A 17203-nucleotide genomic window follows, 5' to 3' on the forward strand; every position below is an offset into this window, starting at 1 on the left:
CTGACTTCCTCTTTTTATTTATTCATTGGATAATTTTGTATTAAGCATTCATAACATATCATATTTACGGTTGATATAAGTATGACAACATGACAGCATTTATTTTGCTCAGCAAACATATTATTAGTTTGTTTTTATCACTTTTTAAAAAAAATAGTGATATTTTAAAAATGTCACTATTTTTAAATAGTGATATTTAATATATCATTATATAATATTATTAAAATATTTATATAATTATATATATTAATATATAAAATTACATAAGAATTATATATTATTAATATAATTAATAATATAAACTATTTTATGAGTGAAGCTTTAGGTGGAGGATATGTTTAAAAATGTTTTATTTGGTATAAAAACAGTTTTGTTTTCACACACTGCCCCCTGCTGGTAAGCATTAATATGATTTGATGCAGACAGATTTGATCATTAACATAAAAAAATTATATTTAAAGTTTTTAAGTGTCTCGTTGATTTTAAATAGAGGAAAATATTACCATGAGAAAACAGAGCTATATTTTAAAATATGTGAATAAAAATCTAGACTAAATGGTTTTAGATTTTTTCTGAACAATCATTGTTTAATGTTTCCATGTTATCAGCTACAATAAGTCAGTGCAAATCTTTAAAAAAGATGTAAACAGATTTGGAAACATTCATTTATATACATTATATAGCAAAGCAAATAAAACAAAATGCTCAGCTCTAAAGTTAATCCTCATTTATTATCACATATCTCAAAATGAGTAGGAAGCTGTACATGTTTATTAAATTGCATCCCTGTTGCTTTTACTGATAAATACAATATTCATATTTTTTCTTCCATTTTGAACAAAACAGGTCTTACAAATATGTAAACAACAGAGCAAATCCAGTAAATTTAACAGTTAGATTTGTAATTTTACTTATGACAAATTTGAGAAAAATGAACCAAATGGAACTAAGCTCTAAAAGATGCCAATATTCTCCAGAGAAATAATTAAAAATATACACATGGCCCTTTTAAATTGTTAATTTAATTTAACCCCTTTACTGCCATTACACAATGTAGAATAAAATTGTCTTTGTTGAGTTGAATATTATTCTAAATCAGTTTCATTCATTGTGTTTTATGTGTTTATTTTATTTTTACCCATTATAAAACTCTTTGTTAACCTTGTGGTTATTCTAACAAGTGATGAAAATAAATGTATCATGTATTTTTATTATTATTATGTCAGACAAGAGGACATTAAAATTACAAAAATAAAAAGGGATGAAGTCATAAAGATAGATTTATGACATTCAGGGACGTAGTAATGATACACACTTAAATAATTTACTACTTCAATTTTATAGATAAAATCGCCCTAGAAAAAAAATCCTGTTATTTTTAAAGTGTTTTGTGATAGTATACATGCACATATTTTTGTATTTTTTAATGATATGGATAAATTTCGTCTAAAATAAAGAATAAGTAAAATTCTTGATATTATAAGCAGTTATAACAAGAGGAGACACAGTGATTACTCCTTTAATTGTCTCACATTTATCAAAGTAAAAGTTTTACTGCCATAAAATAAAACTCACTAATTAGCTCTTATCTCATGCGCTGATTGTGTCCTGCGGGCTTTTTAAGAGCACAGATAAGTGAAGGAATGATCTTTGGCCGCTCACACAGTTAATCATTCAGCTCCGAAACAAAGAAAGGAAAAGATTTTTTAAAAAGTCGGTAGCAGCAGAAGCTGTGAGGAGTTTCAGCCGCCACAGTGAGACAACATGGCTGCTAACCAACCCGGTGAGGACTGCATGGACGGGCGCTCCGAGGCCCAGCGGGGGGGATTCCTGGTCAGGATCAGGGAGTTTAAACCAAAGGAGGTTTTCACTTGGTAAGTAAACAAAACAATAATAATTTATTTCAGGATATAACAGTAACTCTGTAAGGATGTTTGTGGTGATTTCAGCAAAAAGCAACGTTGGAAAAGCTATTTCTAATCCAAATTCATGCAAAAAAAAAAACCCCTTCAAAACATTTCTTTTCTTTTTTAAGACCTTCACTTTTAAAAATTAAAAACAATCAAGGAAAAAAATTATAAATAGTTTAAATACATGAAATAAACTGCAAAAACACAAATTCGTAACAAGAATTTTCATCTAGAAATAAGACAAGACTAACTTATAAGTAACTCTTCAGCAAAATATAAGAGCTTGCTTTAAGTCATCAATTCTTTAATATTAAAAGTTTTAGTTCAACTGGCAGATTATTTTACTTTATTCCAACGTTCTAAGTGAAATAATCCAATTTATGGGCTCCTATATCTTACTGAAAAGCTCATTTCTTTTCTTTTGTGTTTGTGATTTTGTTCTTCAGATGAGAAATTCATATATTGTTTATTTTTCTGTTCTGAATTAATTATTTTCTGGGTATTTTCCAAAATTAAGTCACACATGAGCCAAACTCTAGCAGCTTCACTGGCAGATTATTTCACTAATAGCATGTGAGAAATGTCTTGTTTTCAGTGAAATAATCTACCAGTGAAACTAATAGTTGGTTTTTTTCATCAACATTAAGGAATTGATTACTTAGGATTCTATATTGTGCTGAAAAGTTACTGTTACGGCCCCCCCCCTTTTTTTGTGAGGAGGGGAGTAACACGACAGCCACAATCATTTGACAGAGTCCAGGTGAATGTTGTAAAAAAGAGGGATTTATTGATAACGAAAATCCCGGAAGGCTCACACAAACTGTGGGGGAGAAAGGGGCGGTTAGGGGGGTGCCAAATCATAGAAAATAATAAAACAAAACAGGGCCTAACTACCGTCTGAACTAAAGAAACAAAAAGAAAACAAAAACCCTGTTTATCTAATCTAACAAAAGTTTCCACCAAAACTTTACATGGGTGGCACCCACCTCCTTACCTAGTGTATCTAACAGAAAATACACCTACGTGATGAAATGTACAGGGTACCCCAAACTTACCTCGCCCTCTAACTCCCACCACAAACCTTCACACAAAGAGCAACAAGACATGCGTCAGCTAACAAAGCCAGCTCCTGGCCGCGCTCTCCAGCTGGGCTGCTTAAATAAGGCCTCCCTGCATGCTGATTGGCCCATAGTTGATGAGGATCAATCAGAGGAGATTGACACCAGCTTTCCCTAGTACCTGTGAAGAAACAAAGGGGGAGGGAAAAAAGAAACAAACAGCCTGCCAGGCATGTAACAGTTACTATTAAGTTAGGTTTCTCTAATTTTAAGCATAAGATATTTACAGACAAATTTACTTGGTAATATTTTGTGTTTTAACAGTGAAATTATCTTTGTAATAATCTGCCAGTGGAGCTAGCACTAGATTTAAGCCACATATTGGAACTGGTAAACGTGTGAATACCTCTGACCAGGCGGTGATATCTATTTTTCTCAGGCAGCTTCTCAAAACGCTGGCGATGGGTCAGGGTCTGGCCGGGCTCATCTGTGGTACCGCAGTCTCCTCTCAGTACCTGGCCGCAGAGTTTCACCTGAACACGCCGATGCTGCAGAGCTTCCTGAACTACACGCTGCTGTGCGCCACCTACACCAGCATGATGATCTGCAGGAGAGGTAACACCACAGCTAACGGTGTCTAAAGCATGTCTGCTAAAACTCAAACTGCTTCATATTTTATTCAGGCAGACACACTTTCAGACTTTTTCAAGATTTTAAACATTCTTCTGCAGACGAGGATTTGAGTCACTGGAAGGAAAAAAAGAATACACATTTTTTATTTTACTAAAAACTCAAAATTCTGACTTTTCTTTCAGAATTGTGACTTTAATCTCAAAATTAAAATTTTGACTTTAATCTCAGTATTTTAAGATATTTTTTTTGTCAGAATTAAATTTTTTTCATCAGAATTTTTTTCCAATCCAAATTTGTTTTCTCAGGATTCAGATTTTCTCCTCGTAATGGTGAGTTTGTTTTCTCAGAATTTCGACTTTAACTCACAATTCTAATTCTGTCAATCTATGTCAAAATCCAAATAAATAACCAAACATTCTTATGTGTATGTCGGTTACGTTGCTAACATGTAAAAATAATGACATAATTTCTTCGATGTTATAGGGTTTATATATGTAAACTCTGTAACAAATGTATTTGCTAGATTTGAGTTTTAAGACTAGATTTGCCAGATAGTGCATAAGCAAATTAAATATTTCTGATTCTGAGAAAAAATACTTTTTTTTTTCAGTGGCCCTAATCCTCTTCTGTCACCTTCTAAGTTTTGACTTTTTCTTTTTTTTTCACAATTATGCAACTGGACACTTTTTGTTCTTCAGTTGACCAGATTTTCAGTTACAACACAGCTTGTTTGCACCATTAACTGCAGAATTACTGCACACATTTCATCTGATCTACTTATTTTTAATGAACTGTCCTCATGCTAGGTGAAAAAACAAACACGTCAATACTGAAACTCCGGGGTGATCCCCTTTAAAACACAGGGGATGGAAATATCTTGCAGATCCTTAGGAGAAGATGGTGGAGGTACTTACTGCTGGGTCTGGTGGATGTGGAGGCCAACTACACCGTGGTCAAAGCCTATCAGTACACCACCCTCACCAGCGTCCAGGTCAGTACATCATGGGGTTTGCAGCTTCAATAAGAAATGTTTGATCTCTTATTGACAAAAATAAATATTTTTATTGAGTGAAATGCTCTCCTTTTTATGTAGAGTTTGTCTTTTTGTTTCTTGTTGTCTTTAAATCTCATGGCAAATTTATTCTTCATCTGCTTTAACTGATTTAAAGCCGTTTTATTTTTAATTTGTTTAAACTGTCTCTATGTTGTAACAGTTTGGTATGAGACAGATAATCTGAGAAAAAAAATCGAGCTCGTCTTCCTTTTCCTAGTGCTAATTAGAAACAACCAATCAAAGGCAGGAGGCGGGTCTTAGTGCTGTCAATCACCCCTCCATGTGATCTATTATCATCTAATTTTCCTTTCTGATCAATAAAGTATTTTTGAGTTTGAATTGTTCTCTGCTATGCTGCAGCTAGCACACCCTATCATACATGCTAATATAGCCACCGATAACAGCGGCTAAGGTTTTCCTGTAACTGTAAGTTGTGTCTCCACCATTAGCACATTTAGCAGCGAGTACATGAAGTTGATTGACAGCGCTAAGCCCCTCCTCCTGGCTCTGATTGGTTGTTTTTAGTCGAGATCGGTGCTTTTTGGTAATAGCAGCTCGAGGAGGAGGTGAAGGAGAGCAACGTTTTCATAGATTATCTGTCTTATAACAAACTATCGCAATAAGGTGACAGTTTTAACAAATATGCAAAGATATTTTTTATAAAAGTTTCATCCTGCAGCTTTAAATAACTTTTAACAACAAAATCATTTTTATCATTTCATAAAGGGTGTGCTTTCTTTCTACTGTGTCTGTATTTAATTGTTTGTCATCCTAAGTTGGTTTGCTTGTCTTCTGTGTCCCAGATGCTGGACTGCTTTATCATCCCGGTCCTAATGATTCTGTCCTGGTGGATCCTGAAGACCCGGTACAGACTGATCCACTACGTGGCCGTCTGCCTCTGTCTGCTGGGAGTCGGGGCCATGGTGGGCGCTGACCTGCTGGCTGGAAGAGACCAAGGCTCCAGTAAGAACTCCTGTGACATTTGAACCCAGTTTTTGGATAAACGGAGTGGCTGTACTCAGTTTTTTGGACTCCATTTTTTTGGTTTTGCATAAATACAAATTATTTGATGAGATGGTTCAGATTTTAAGCTTTGTTTGGTGAAGTCAATTTATTGACAGCATCAATTTGGGTTACTTAGCCTTTCATAAGAGAAAAAAGTTATATTTTCACCATATTATTCATTCGTTTAAAAATGAAACAGTTTCAAATTAAATATTTAATTAGCAGGCTAAATATTTAGCTTCAAACCATTTTTTTAGATAACAAGCTAAATATTTAGTCAGAAGCCATTTATTTGGATAGCAAGCTAATATATATGTAGCTTCAAACAAAAATATTTAATTTAAAAGTTAAATATGTAGATACAAGCTACATATTTACCTACCAAGCTAAATTTATACATTTAAACCAAATATTTGGTGTATGAGCAAAATATGTAGCTTAAAGCCAACTTTAAGCTAACTTCAAATCAATTATTTAGTTAGCAAATTAAACATGCATCTGCAAACTAAATACTTAGCTACCAAACTAAATGTATAGTCACACCAAATATTTGGTGAACAAGCTAAATATTTAGCTTCAAACCAAATATTTAGTCATATTATTTACTTAGCTTGCTATATAAGCTAAGTATCTAAGCTAAGTTTGAATCAAAATATTTCGCAAGCTACTGTAATTGTTTAGCGTCAAAATAAGTATTTAGCTCAATCAGATAATATTTAGTTAGCTAAATATTTAATTTGAAGCTAGGTACTTAAATATTTTATTTGAAACTCTGACATTTATAGACTAATAACATGGAGAAAATACAACTTTGAACAATGAATCCCCATTTTCTTCTCTTATGACAGGCTAAATAACCCAAATTAGTGTTGTCCTGATCTTCTTAAAGTTGCTTCCCTCTTTCTGCAGCCTCCAACATCTTATTAGGAGACGGTTTGGTTCTGCTCAGTGCTGCTTTGTACGCGGTGTCTAATGTGTCTCAGGAGTACACAGTGAAGAACCTGAGCAGAGTGGAGTTTCTGGGGATGGTTGGCCTGTTTGGGACCGTCATTAGCACCGTCCAGATGTGAGCCGCCATCAGCAACTTGAATTCATTTAACGTCCTATTTAACCTTTTGGCTGTTTGACCTCTTTTTTTCCCTCCGTGCAGGGTTATCCTGGAGCGTAATGAATTGTCCAATATTATCTGGAGCTGGCAAGTTGGTTAGTATTCATTTTACACAGAATAACTTTGAATGTTAAAAGTGTAAAAACTTCGACCAAAGCGGGCGGAGCCAAGATACACAGAGGGGCACGGCCAAGTCTGGGCAAGACGACATTAATGTTAATTAATTATCTTTTGACTGTTTCTAAATATAGCTAACTTACTTCTCTGGCATCGGCCTTTCATTTATTTATTTAGTTTCACAAATTTGCTGTTGCAGCGACGGTATTAGAGACGTATTAACCTCTTCGATAAAACAACTGCAGACACATTGTTTTAGCCGGTCCGACATTAGCTTCTCTTTCCGCCTCGCTTTAGACAGACTTCCGGCTAAATTTCAAAATAAGGGCATTAGCATAAATTATAGTGCTAACTGTAGTGTTTTTTCAGTGATGTTTATTAGCAAAGAGGGATAAATGTTGATACCTTGCTATTACATTAAAAAAATCTTGTTTGGTTACCAAAGTAATGGGTAACTAACAGAATTAGTTAAAACCAAATTAATAAAGAAATAAAAATAAATTTGTCACTCAAAAAAATAATGAAACTGGCCATGAGATAAATGATTGTACCTTTCACTTCTTATTTTCTTGTTCGACGTTTTAAAGCAGCCGCCACTTTAAAAAGTTGAACTTTAAAAGTGATTTTGGTCAGTTTTTGTAAGCTTTCTGCTGCTGGAAAGCACTGTTACTAACTTAACGACTTTGTTGCTATATTTAGCAACTTTCCAGAAATCTTTCATTCCAGCAACTTTATTTTTTATTTTTTTACAAAAAAGCAACTAACAGAAAAACATAGGAAATTTTTTTCTTTGATTTTGGAGACCTGACCTTTGGGCTGTGACATAGACATCAACCAAGCTGTACTGTTGTAACCAATAGGAAAATTCAACTGCAGTAGCCATTGTTCGACCTAAAGATACTTTTTTTGTTTTTATCTGCATTTACCGTTGCTCTTCCCTCCTCCCAGGGCTTCTGCTTGCAGCTTATGCTCTATGCATGTACGCTCTGTACAGCTTCATGCCCATAGTGATGAAGCTGAGCAGCGCCACTTCAGTCAATCTCTCGCTGCTCACTGCCGACCTCTTCAGCCTCTTCTGCGGGATCTTCCTCTTCCAGTACAACGTGAGCAACATTTTTCATTTTCAGGGTTCATTTGATCAGAAAAAAAGAGAGGGGAAAAAAAGGCTGTGTTTTTGTTTTGTGAGCAATTAAAAGACAGAGCTCCTTATCTGTTAGAATCACAAACTATTCTGGGGGGAGTTTGTACGACAGACCAACAGAAAGTAGAAGATAACTCAAAATCTAAGGAAATCAAAAAGAGATGCAATAAAATAAGAACCAAATCTAAGAACTAAGAGCAAAATAAACAATGAAGCAAGCAGGCTCACACAAATATCTAACATAAAATATATAAAAACAGAATAAAGAATTTAAAAAATGGTAAGATATTGTAAAAATTTCAACATAAATATTGTGAAGTAATTAGAAAAGCTACTCCAGACCCAAGGAAGTATGCAGCTGTAAATGTGAGGTTGAATTATAGAATTGACTTTATCTTTGTTCAATAAATAATGACAGTTTTTGTGCACTGGATGTTAGATTTAAATGTTTATAATCTAAGAAAGACCAGATCATTGGGAAACGCTATAATTAAGACAGAATACACTTTGTTTTTTTATGATTGTGGCTGCATTTAACTGTATAGGTTTGTAATTTTTGCTTTTATTTTCATTGTTTCACTATTTCTATTTATTTTTTATTTTTTGCATCATTGTTTCTCTGCATCTGTAAAAATATCAACTCTTTGCTCAGTTCTCTGGACTCTACCTGGTCTCTCTTGTGGTCATCCTCATCGGCTTCATCGTCTTCAATGCTGTGCCACCGCCCACCGCCGCCGCCGTCTCTTCTTCCTCTTCCTCAATTTGCGAGGAAGGCTGCTATGAAAATCCTGGAGCGACTGAGGATGACTCCAACAGAGATGAAGATCCAGAAAGGATCCCCGCTGAGGTAGAGGAGGAGGATGAAGAGCGGCGAGCGGATAAAACAGATTCATCACAAAGCTTTAGAGAGGAAACTGATGGAGATCGTTCTGTTGAACAGAGCACGAAAATGTGAACAGCTCAAAAGAGTGTTTTAAACATTTATATATTGAGTTTTCATTCGTGTCGGTGTGCACTAAACCTCGTTTGGTTTGTGTCTGTCTCCGTCTCCCAGAACCCTGAAAATAATTAAATCAGAGCAGAAAAATGATGGCTGCATACAAAATATTGGTAGTTCTTTAATTTTTTTTTTTTTTTTAAACAGAAAAGAGACAGGCTTTTTGTGGATTTTGACCCAGAAATATATACATTTTCATAAGACAGTTTAAGGTTAATAAGGTTTAATCCAAAACCAATAAGGTTTTGGTTTAAACTTTTTTTCTGCATGTTTGCATGTTCTCCTTCTGCATTCACCATACATTGTTTTTTAATATTATTATTATTTTAATGCTCTTTTAGATAAATTCACAATAAAATACATTCAAGTTTGTCATTACAACATGAACAAATTTGAAAGGTTCAAGGACTTTAAAAGTTTTATAAGGCAATTAATAATTTTCAAATTTGCATATATTTTGGTAAAACTGGTTATAACCCCTTGGGGTATTTGCATAGAAGTTTTGTTATAATATAAGACAGTTTTATTGTAAACAGTAAAGTCCATGAAAATGTCAGGATGCTAGGTTTTACAGCCAAACATTGAAATGCAATGTATTTTTTTGTCTATGTTCATAATTCTGCCTGATTTATGAACACATTTAAAATATGTCACATTAGATTTTTAATACACATTTCAGTTTAAAATAACATGCCTGTGTGTAATATTTTATTATGTATTTATTTTATGATGTGATTATGTTAAGTCATTAAGAAAATGCATTTACACTTTAATTAAATGTAATTTAAATGTAATTAAAAATCAAAAAACCAAATATGCATTTTGGTACTTCTTGATGTACTGTAGCACATTTGTTGTAGAAATTATAGACACCCTTTAATAATTATAGATATATTTTCTACATATTTTATGTAATTAGCACAATTGCACGTGTAGCAAATGTTTTATTTATTCATATATACGTAAATTTATTAAAAAAAATTGCCGAGGCATTTTTGAATCTTGGTAGTTTGCGCACTCTCACCGCTGGGGGGCGCCTGAAACTCATTCAAAATGAAACTGCCTAACTACGTAGAAACATGTACGTGAATTTCGAAGTAACGTACGAACGTCTGTGCCTCCAACCGTCGGGCTAGCGTGCGACACGTGATTTCTTTTTAGCGTATCATACGTCACGAATGGAACAAGCCGCGTTATTTCAGCTCGACGTAGGCCGACGCAGCCAAGCAACAGGGACAGCAGTTAGCTAACTAACAGCACAACTTTCCTGTTTATCAGTTCCTGTGATAGTTCTCCAAACGACTTATCCTGGGTCCGTTTATCCGGGAGGAGAAAGGCAGAGAGCGGGTACGGTTTATTCTCCTCCCTTTGCCCACCGTCACGCAATTACCGTGAAGTTATCTCGGGATAAATTAGCCAGATTTGCGACACGAAGTAGGTCATACAGCTACTTGTTCGGTCCAGATTCGACGTTGAGGACGATTTTACTGTTACAAGGACAATGGTTCTCCTGAAAAACATCCCCCCTCCCACCGAGGGAGTGCGGCACGAGCAAGCCGACACCACGGCGGTGCTGGACGGGCAGAGGCTGGGCTGCGGCACGCTGTACGTCGCCGAAACGTAAGTGAAGCACATGGGGCTTGTTTTCATCTGTGGACAGCAGGTTGGGGTTTTAATAACATATTTATTGCAGAAAATGGGTCAATATATACAAATAAAGTAGATAAATATGTTGTATAATATATTGCAGGGATCGTCATACTTGGTTTTAATTGCATGATTTCCTATATTTATTTTGTTTCTGTTGCATCATACCACACACGCTACGATTACAACTAAAAACGTTAGAATATTGCGTAAAATTGCTATACTTCTTGTCAGTAATCTCAGAAAAGAAATCGTCATTTTCTAGAGATTTATTACACATAGAGTACAATATTTAAAGCTTTCATTTTCTGTTGATATTGGTTACATGTTTATCGCGATATATATACTTATTGATTTATTGTCCAGCATTAAGTGAATTGAAATGGTCTTTTGTGGCTTGTATTGTTTGTGTCTCCAAAGTGTGGTGCTGGAAAAGTTTAAGATCTTGTCTTGAAAATGCTTGAAAAGTGTACAAACATATATTAAAGTATCAGGATGTGTAGCGATGGCACTTGACAAAAGGTAATGTTTCAGTTGTTTACTGTGTCTTTTGTGACTTTGCATTTTGGTGTTATGATGAAAATAACGCACTTTGAAGTGCACGGTTGCTGAAATGTGCTATTCAAATAAACTTGATTGAGTGATTAAGGAGTTTTGCACAAACCCACACCTTGTGTATTTTTGTTTCTGTCAGGCGCTTGTCGTGGTTTGATGGATCAGGGTTGGGTTTCTCTCTGGAGTATCCCTCCATCGGTCTCCATGCCATCTCCAGGGACGTGAGCGCTTACCCCCAGGAACACCTGTACGTCATGGTGAACGGGAAGCTCAGCGGTAAGGGGGAAGTTTGTTTGAAATACCTGTTTTCATAACAGTAAATGTTTCTGTCACCTTCTGAGAAAATGTTTGGAGTCACTTGTTTGATGTTCACAGATGAGAATGAGGCGGAAATGGCAGAGAAAGGAGCTGGTGATGAAGCTGATGACGGCGGCGGCAGCAGCGACGGGGATGATGACGATGATGAGGGGACGATCACAGAGATTCGGTTTGTGCCGACCGACAAGACGTCATGTGAGTGACCACACTGTGGGAATTGACTTTCAGCCTATATTGTTTTGATATTGATAATTATTGATTAGTGTTTTGTTTTTTTTGCTTTAAGTATCTGATATATTGCCATACTGGTGCCATGAGCTTTTCTGTTTTATACAGTTTTCACCCCACACTGTTATTTTTTATTTTTAAGCAGTTATAAGGCCTGGTTGCGAAACCTTTAACTGCTGCTGTGTAAGTTACTCAACAGGTTGTTGCCAGGTAACCAAAAAATTAGTGAGTTGCTAGGTAACCAAAGTTCTAAGATTGTGGGAAGGGAAGAATTGTGCCGTGTGAACTAAGCTTTAGCTTTAGCTGTTAGCGGTTAAAGTCTTTGCTCTGTGAACATCTCCCAGAATGCTGTGCGGTTCTGGATTAGATATTCTGTCAGATGTATTTTATATTGTCAGATGGAATATAAAATTTGCTTTAGCCAATGGAAAAATGGCCGCCCAGAGTACTTTCAACTTTTTCTTTTTGGCCTGTGGGGCAAAAAGTTTGGACACCACTGCTCTAGATTGAAGGAGAGTGTACATTTTTTTATCATGGGTTTTATGAAAGGATAAGATATCAATGCATGGATCTGACAAAAGCTTAGATCATCAATATTATTGTCATCAAGTTATCCTGCTTCAAAAAACACATTATAAAGCACCCGCTGTTTTTTTTTTTTTTTTTTTTTTGACTTTTACATCTATGCATCTGTATTTTCTTATTCATTCAGTTTTTTTTCTTGTTTTAAACAGAACAGACAGTTTTTTGTTTGAAGTAAGTGACAGTAGTGGAGTAGTCCTGCCTCAGTGATGCATCAGGTTTGATGGTCTGATCTTTTCCATGCAGTGGAGTCCATGTTCTCAGCCATGTGTGAATGCCAGGCCCTTCATCCCGACCCGGACGACGAAGACTCTGATAATGACTTTGAGGGAGAGGAGTACGACGTGGAAGAAGCTGGTGAGGAAAACAATGTACAACACAGCGCAAAACTGACCTGTGATTTTAAAATGTTTTACTTCCAAGGTTCAAGACTTTCTTGTAATAATTAAAGGTGACCTATCATGCCTTGCTAGGTAACGGGTTAGGCTGGCTGGGGTTGCTAGGTAACGGCGCAATGTGACTCAACATTCCGAAGGTTTTTGAAATGGCTCATTTTCCAGACACCAAAAATAGAATAGAATATGCTTTGATGATCCCCAAGGTGAAACTGATTAAAAACATTACTGTTGTGGGGTTTTTTTTCTTTTAAGTGCTTGGGCTGTTTTTGAAAACAGCAGAGATCCAAACAGAAGTATAAAAACACACAAAACGTAAATTTTGCGTAATAGATCCCCTTTTAAAGTGATTCTTGAACTGCTGTTTTGCTCAGTAGCTCATCATAATTATCCCTGAATTACATAAATAACATTAACTCTCCTTCATTTCTTTTTGTTTTTCATCTCTCCATGGACCGGGTTTTTGCAGAGGCAGGTAAGATGTGTAAAGTTTATCACACAATAACACAACGTAAAAATGTTTAAATATTTGCAATAACGGTCTAAGATCAGTTTAAAGGTTACCGACAAACGTCCAAACCTGCAGAGACACTAGTTGCTGTAGTAAAGCACTATAAAATGCTGAATGACTGAAAACTACATAACTGTACTTTCCAGGCTTTTGAAACCTTTCATCTGGCTCGTCATATAATATGAACTCTGCAGCTCCAGGTAGTTAGTTATGTGAATCGCCTGGACACCAGGTAAATCCTCAAGATTACAAGAGAAACCTTTTTTACCGAGATAATAAGGCTCATATGCTAAATCAGTGGTTCCCAAAGATTTTCTGGGCCCTTATGGATTACAATAAAATCCCCCCCAAAACAGAAAAAAAAATCAACTGGGCCCACACATCGTTCAGCCAGACATAAACCTAAACACATATTTTGTTTTCAAACTCCACTGAAGTTTATTTCACACTACAGGTTGCAACAAAACAAAACACTTTTGTGTAACGTTTTGTTTTTTTCATCTGCCCCCCGCAATGGCACTGCACCCCCTCTAGGGGGCGCGCCTCACACTTTGGGAACCACTGTCCTAAATATATGCGTATTTTATCGAGATGCCTGGTCTGTTCCATCCTATTTAGGGCATTAGCTACTCGTTGTGATTAATTTTGCTTTGTTTTGACCGGAGAAATCCCCTTCCGGACCTCCATGTGATTTTCGCGCGTCATCCTGGTCACGTGTCTGAAACCCAGCAATTAAATAAAGCTAAAAATGTTTTAAAATGTAAACTGTACTCATTTTATAAACCCTTTATTACACCAACTGCTCTCTCACACACAGTGTGACGTCTCTGGTCCTGAAGTAAATAATTCAAGAAGAAAAATATTTCAAACACACATATTAAAGTTCTTAAAGGCTAAAATCAATAAGTCTGATCATAGCTTTGTAAAAATCCAAAACCTGCTAAAACAACTCTTGATTCAGGATAGATTGATTCCCCATGTTTGTTCATGCACTCAGAGCACGGCCATGCCGACATCCCGACCTTCTACACGTGTGACGAGGGTTTGTCGGCGCTCACGCAGGAGGGCCAGGCCACGCTGGAGAGGCTGGAGGGGATGCTGGCCCAGTCTGTCAGCCAGCAGTACCACATGGCCGGAGTCAGAACCGAAGAAACAAAAGCCGAGTTTGAAGGTTTGAGTCGAGCTGATGCTGTTTTTTTATTCTCTCTTGATTTAAAAAAAAAAAAAACATCACAGCCTGTTGCTTAATTATACAAATCTATCAAAAACTTAAGCTTATTTTATTTAGCAACTGAATAAATGGCATCCTTTTTTGCTCATTGTTTGCTTCTGCTAATAGAGAAAAAATGTGAAATTTTAATTTCTAATACAAATACTTGCAGGAAGAGGGCAGTTACTGAACTTAGTGAAACAACAAGAAGATAAATCGACACAAAAGATGTTTTTCCAGTTAGCTGTGTCCAAAATATTAAATACAATATGAAAAATTAAAATGTCCAAGTAGAATAGAAACACGAAAAACAAAGAGGTAGAAAACAGAGTTTAAATCTGTGACATCAGAAATTAACTAGAAAGGGCATCCAAGCTTTTACTCAGGAATCAAATCCTTATTTATTAAAAACATTATGATGCAAATTGAGAGGATTAAAATGTTTAATTCAAATTAAAAAATACTTAATTGATCCCAAAGGCAAAATAAAAGATGTTGTAACTCAAATTAATTACAATTCTTAACAGAATCATGAGAATCCATCCTGAAAGATGCTCTATTTGCAATATTTGTTTTAAGTTTATTTAAATAGTTTTGACAAAACGCCTTTTCCAACATGATGTGATTAATTTTTTTGAATGTTTAGACTGAGTCTCAACTCATTTTTCCTCTCAAATAAACGTAAAAGTTCAATTTTATTTGGAGAAAGAAACACGATGCAGTGGCTATGAAAAGCATCCACAACCAGGGACGTTTCGCATTTTTATTGCTTTTACAATTAAATCACAATCAACAGAAATTGGCTTTAATAAAAAATAATAACATGAAAGTGAAAACTTTTTTTTTTCAAATGAGCAAAAATAAGTGCAGAAATATTCACTCCTTTTAAAGTGCTTAAAGTGAGCTAATTCAATAGAGATCCAGCCAATTGGTGCTAGTAGTCTGTTACCAGAGTGCACAGAGGGAGTGAATACTATTTAGGAGACACTGCATATAAAAATATTTGTTTTGTTGTTGCAGATGGAATGGAGGTGGATGCTGCAGCGATGGAGGCCGGTCAGTTTGAGGATGCAGATGTTGAGCACTAGTAAGGACAATTCTTGTCTTTTTTATTTAGAATAAATGTCTATTTTTAAAATGTTTTTTATATTTGACTAACCTTTCTTATTTAATTGGATATTTATAAATGTATGCATAGGATCCTTGATGGTGAATGTTTTCCAGAGTTGATTTCTGTCGAAGGTTTAAGCAACAAGCTACATTTTAACTGCAGTGATGGAGTCACATTTCTGTGGATTCTAACAAACATCAGGGTTTAAACCGATTCAGCTTCTTCTAGAGCTGAAATGATTAATCAAATAATCGGTGATTAATTCGTTATTGAAATAATCATCAAGTAATTTAGTAACGAATTAATCGTGAACTGAAGTATACAGACTCTTAACAAAAGGCCATTTGCTGGAAGAACAACATAGTCAGGGCTGATATTAAGCTAAAACTGTACAAATAAATACATTTTGCATTTAGGATGAAAACCTTCTTTGTCTAAAAATGTTTTCTACCCAGAACTCCTCAAGTGGCATCACTTTAGCTTTACTTGGTTCAAATTCTGTAAAAAATTTTTTTATATCAAATTAAGCATCTTTGCATCCAATTATGAATCAGTTAATCTAAAAAATAACAAGTCAGCTCTACATTGTAGTGATGTGTCAAACAGAAAGAACTGAGCTGTTCACAGTACGTTTTTAGATGTTTAGTATTCATTAAGGGAATACTGTGTTATTGCACGTTTACTTTCCTATTTAAAAAAGGAATTGCATAAGTTTTTATCTGCATATTTAAAAATGTTTCTAATATTCTATAGAAAAGGCTTAAGTAGTAGAAAATCTGCAATTTTTTAATCAAATTAATCATCAAACTACCAGATTAATCGTCAGAACAATCGATTAATCGTCAGACTAATTGTTCGTTTCAGGCTTTGTTTCTATTTCATCTTGCTTCCTGTACTGAAGTTACTTCAAACTGGAGGAATCTAAAGGCTCCCTCATTAATCATTTATAAATTTAGCACTGAGAAGATTTGATTTTGCATTCCTAAACAAGAAAACCAAATGTTAGGAAAAGGCAGCAACAAAATATAAATAGAACAACGCTGCTGCAGGCCTTGTTATGCATGTGTTTGACTCTCCCTGCAGGACGAAGTCGTGTCCAAACGAAGCACCAATGGGATCAGAGAAGAAGACGGCAGCACTTATTTCCGTTGGTTCTGCTCTGGCCCAAATCCTCTTCCTGTTTCAGGAACTTTCTGTTCTTAGTGGTCCGTCTTGCATCATCTCATGTCTCATGTTGAAGCTCAGTTTGCAGCATGTTGATGCATTTTTATTGTTAGGTCATCAGGCTGCTGTGATGGAGGGAGCTACTGATGAACTGTTGGAGAAAATACTCAAATCCTGTTGACTCTTTTGTTTTGTACCTAAAACTTAATTTACTAGATTTTTTTCCTCCCTAGATGTCTTTGTAAGTAATTATCAATAAAATAATTTTGTATCTTTTGTTCTGAGTTTGAGTTGTTGGCTGTGGTTTTGCTTAATCAGACTAGTTAAAGTGTGAAATTAAAAATATTCCCACAACATGATGCTGCCACTTCCATACGTCACTGGATGGTACAACCAGCCCAGTTTTTTTCTCCAAATGTACGGATGGTCATTATGAATGCGTTTGTCCCTGTGGACGTT

At 35.5% G+C, this 17203-nt stretch overlaps 2 protein-coding genes across 3 annotated transcripts; both read left to right on the forward strand.

Annotated features, from left to right (window-relative positions):
* The first annotated feature begins 1441 nt into the window (after positions 1-1441).
* On the forward strand, positions 1442-9148 carry LOC114161942 (solute carrier family 35 member F2-like). Its single transcript, XM_028045636.1, has 8 exons — positions 1442-1874; positions 3408-3583; positions 4465-4592; positions 5459-5618; positions 6570-6726; positions 6811-6863; positions 7834-7988; positions 8679-9148. The coding sequence occupies exons 1-8, from the start codon at positions 1765-1767 to the stop codon at positions 8979-8981; spliced, it is 1242 nt and encodes a 413-aa protein (XP_027901437.1). The 5' UTR covers positions 1442-1764; the 3' UTR covers positions 8982-9148.
* Positions 9149-10185: 1037 nt separating this feature from the next.
* Positions 10186-16897, forward strand: clns1a (chloride channel, nucleotide-sensitive, 1A). Of its 2 annotated transcripts, XM_028045640.1 has the most exons (8): positions 10187-10643; positions 11365-11501; positions 11601-11738; positions 12600-12710; positions 13218-13223; positions 14257-14430; positions 15490-15556; positions 16664-16897. In XM_028045640.1, coding segments are annotated over exons 1-8 (753 nt in total). In that variant the 5' UTR covers positions 10187-10524; the 3' UTR covers positions 16665-16897. The 2 variants fall into 2 exon arrangements, with proteins under 2 accessions (XP_027901440.1, XP_027901441.1); XM_028045639.1 differs by lacking the exon at positions 16664-16897 and having other exon boundaries at positions 10186-10643; positions 15490-15557.
* Positions 16898-17203: the final 306 nt, after the last annotated feature.

This window comes from Xiphophorus couchianus, chromosome 18 (genome assembly GCF_001444195.1).
Source record: "Xiphophorus couchianus chromosome 18, X_couchianus-1.0, whole genome shotgun sequence".
In the NCBI taxonomy this organism is placed as follows: Eukaryota; Metazoa; Chordata; class Actinopteri; order Cyprinodontiformes; family Poeciliidae; genus Xiphophorus; species Xiphophorus couchianus.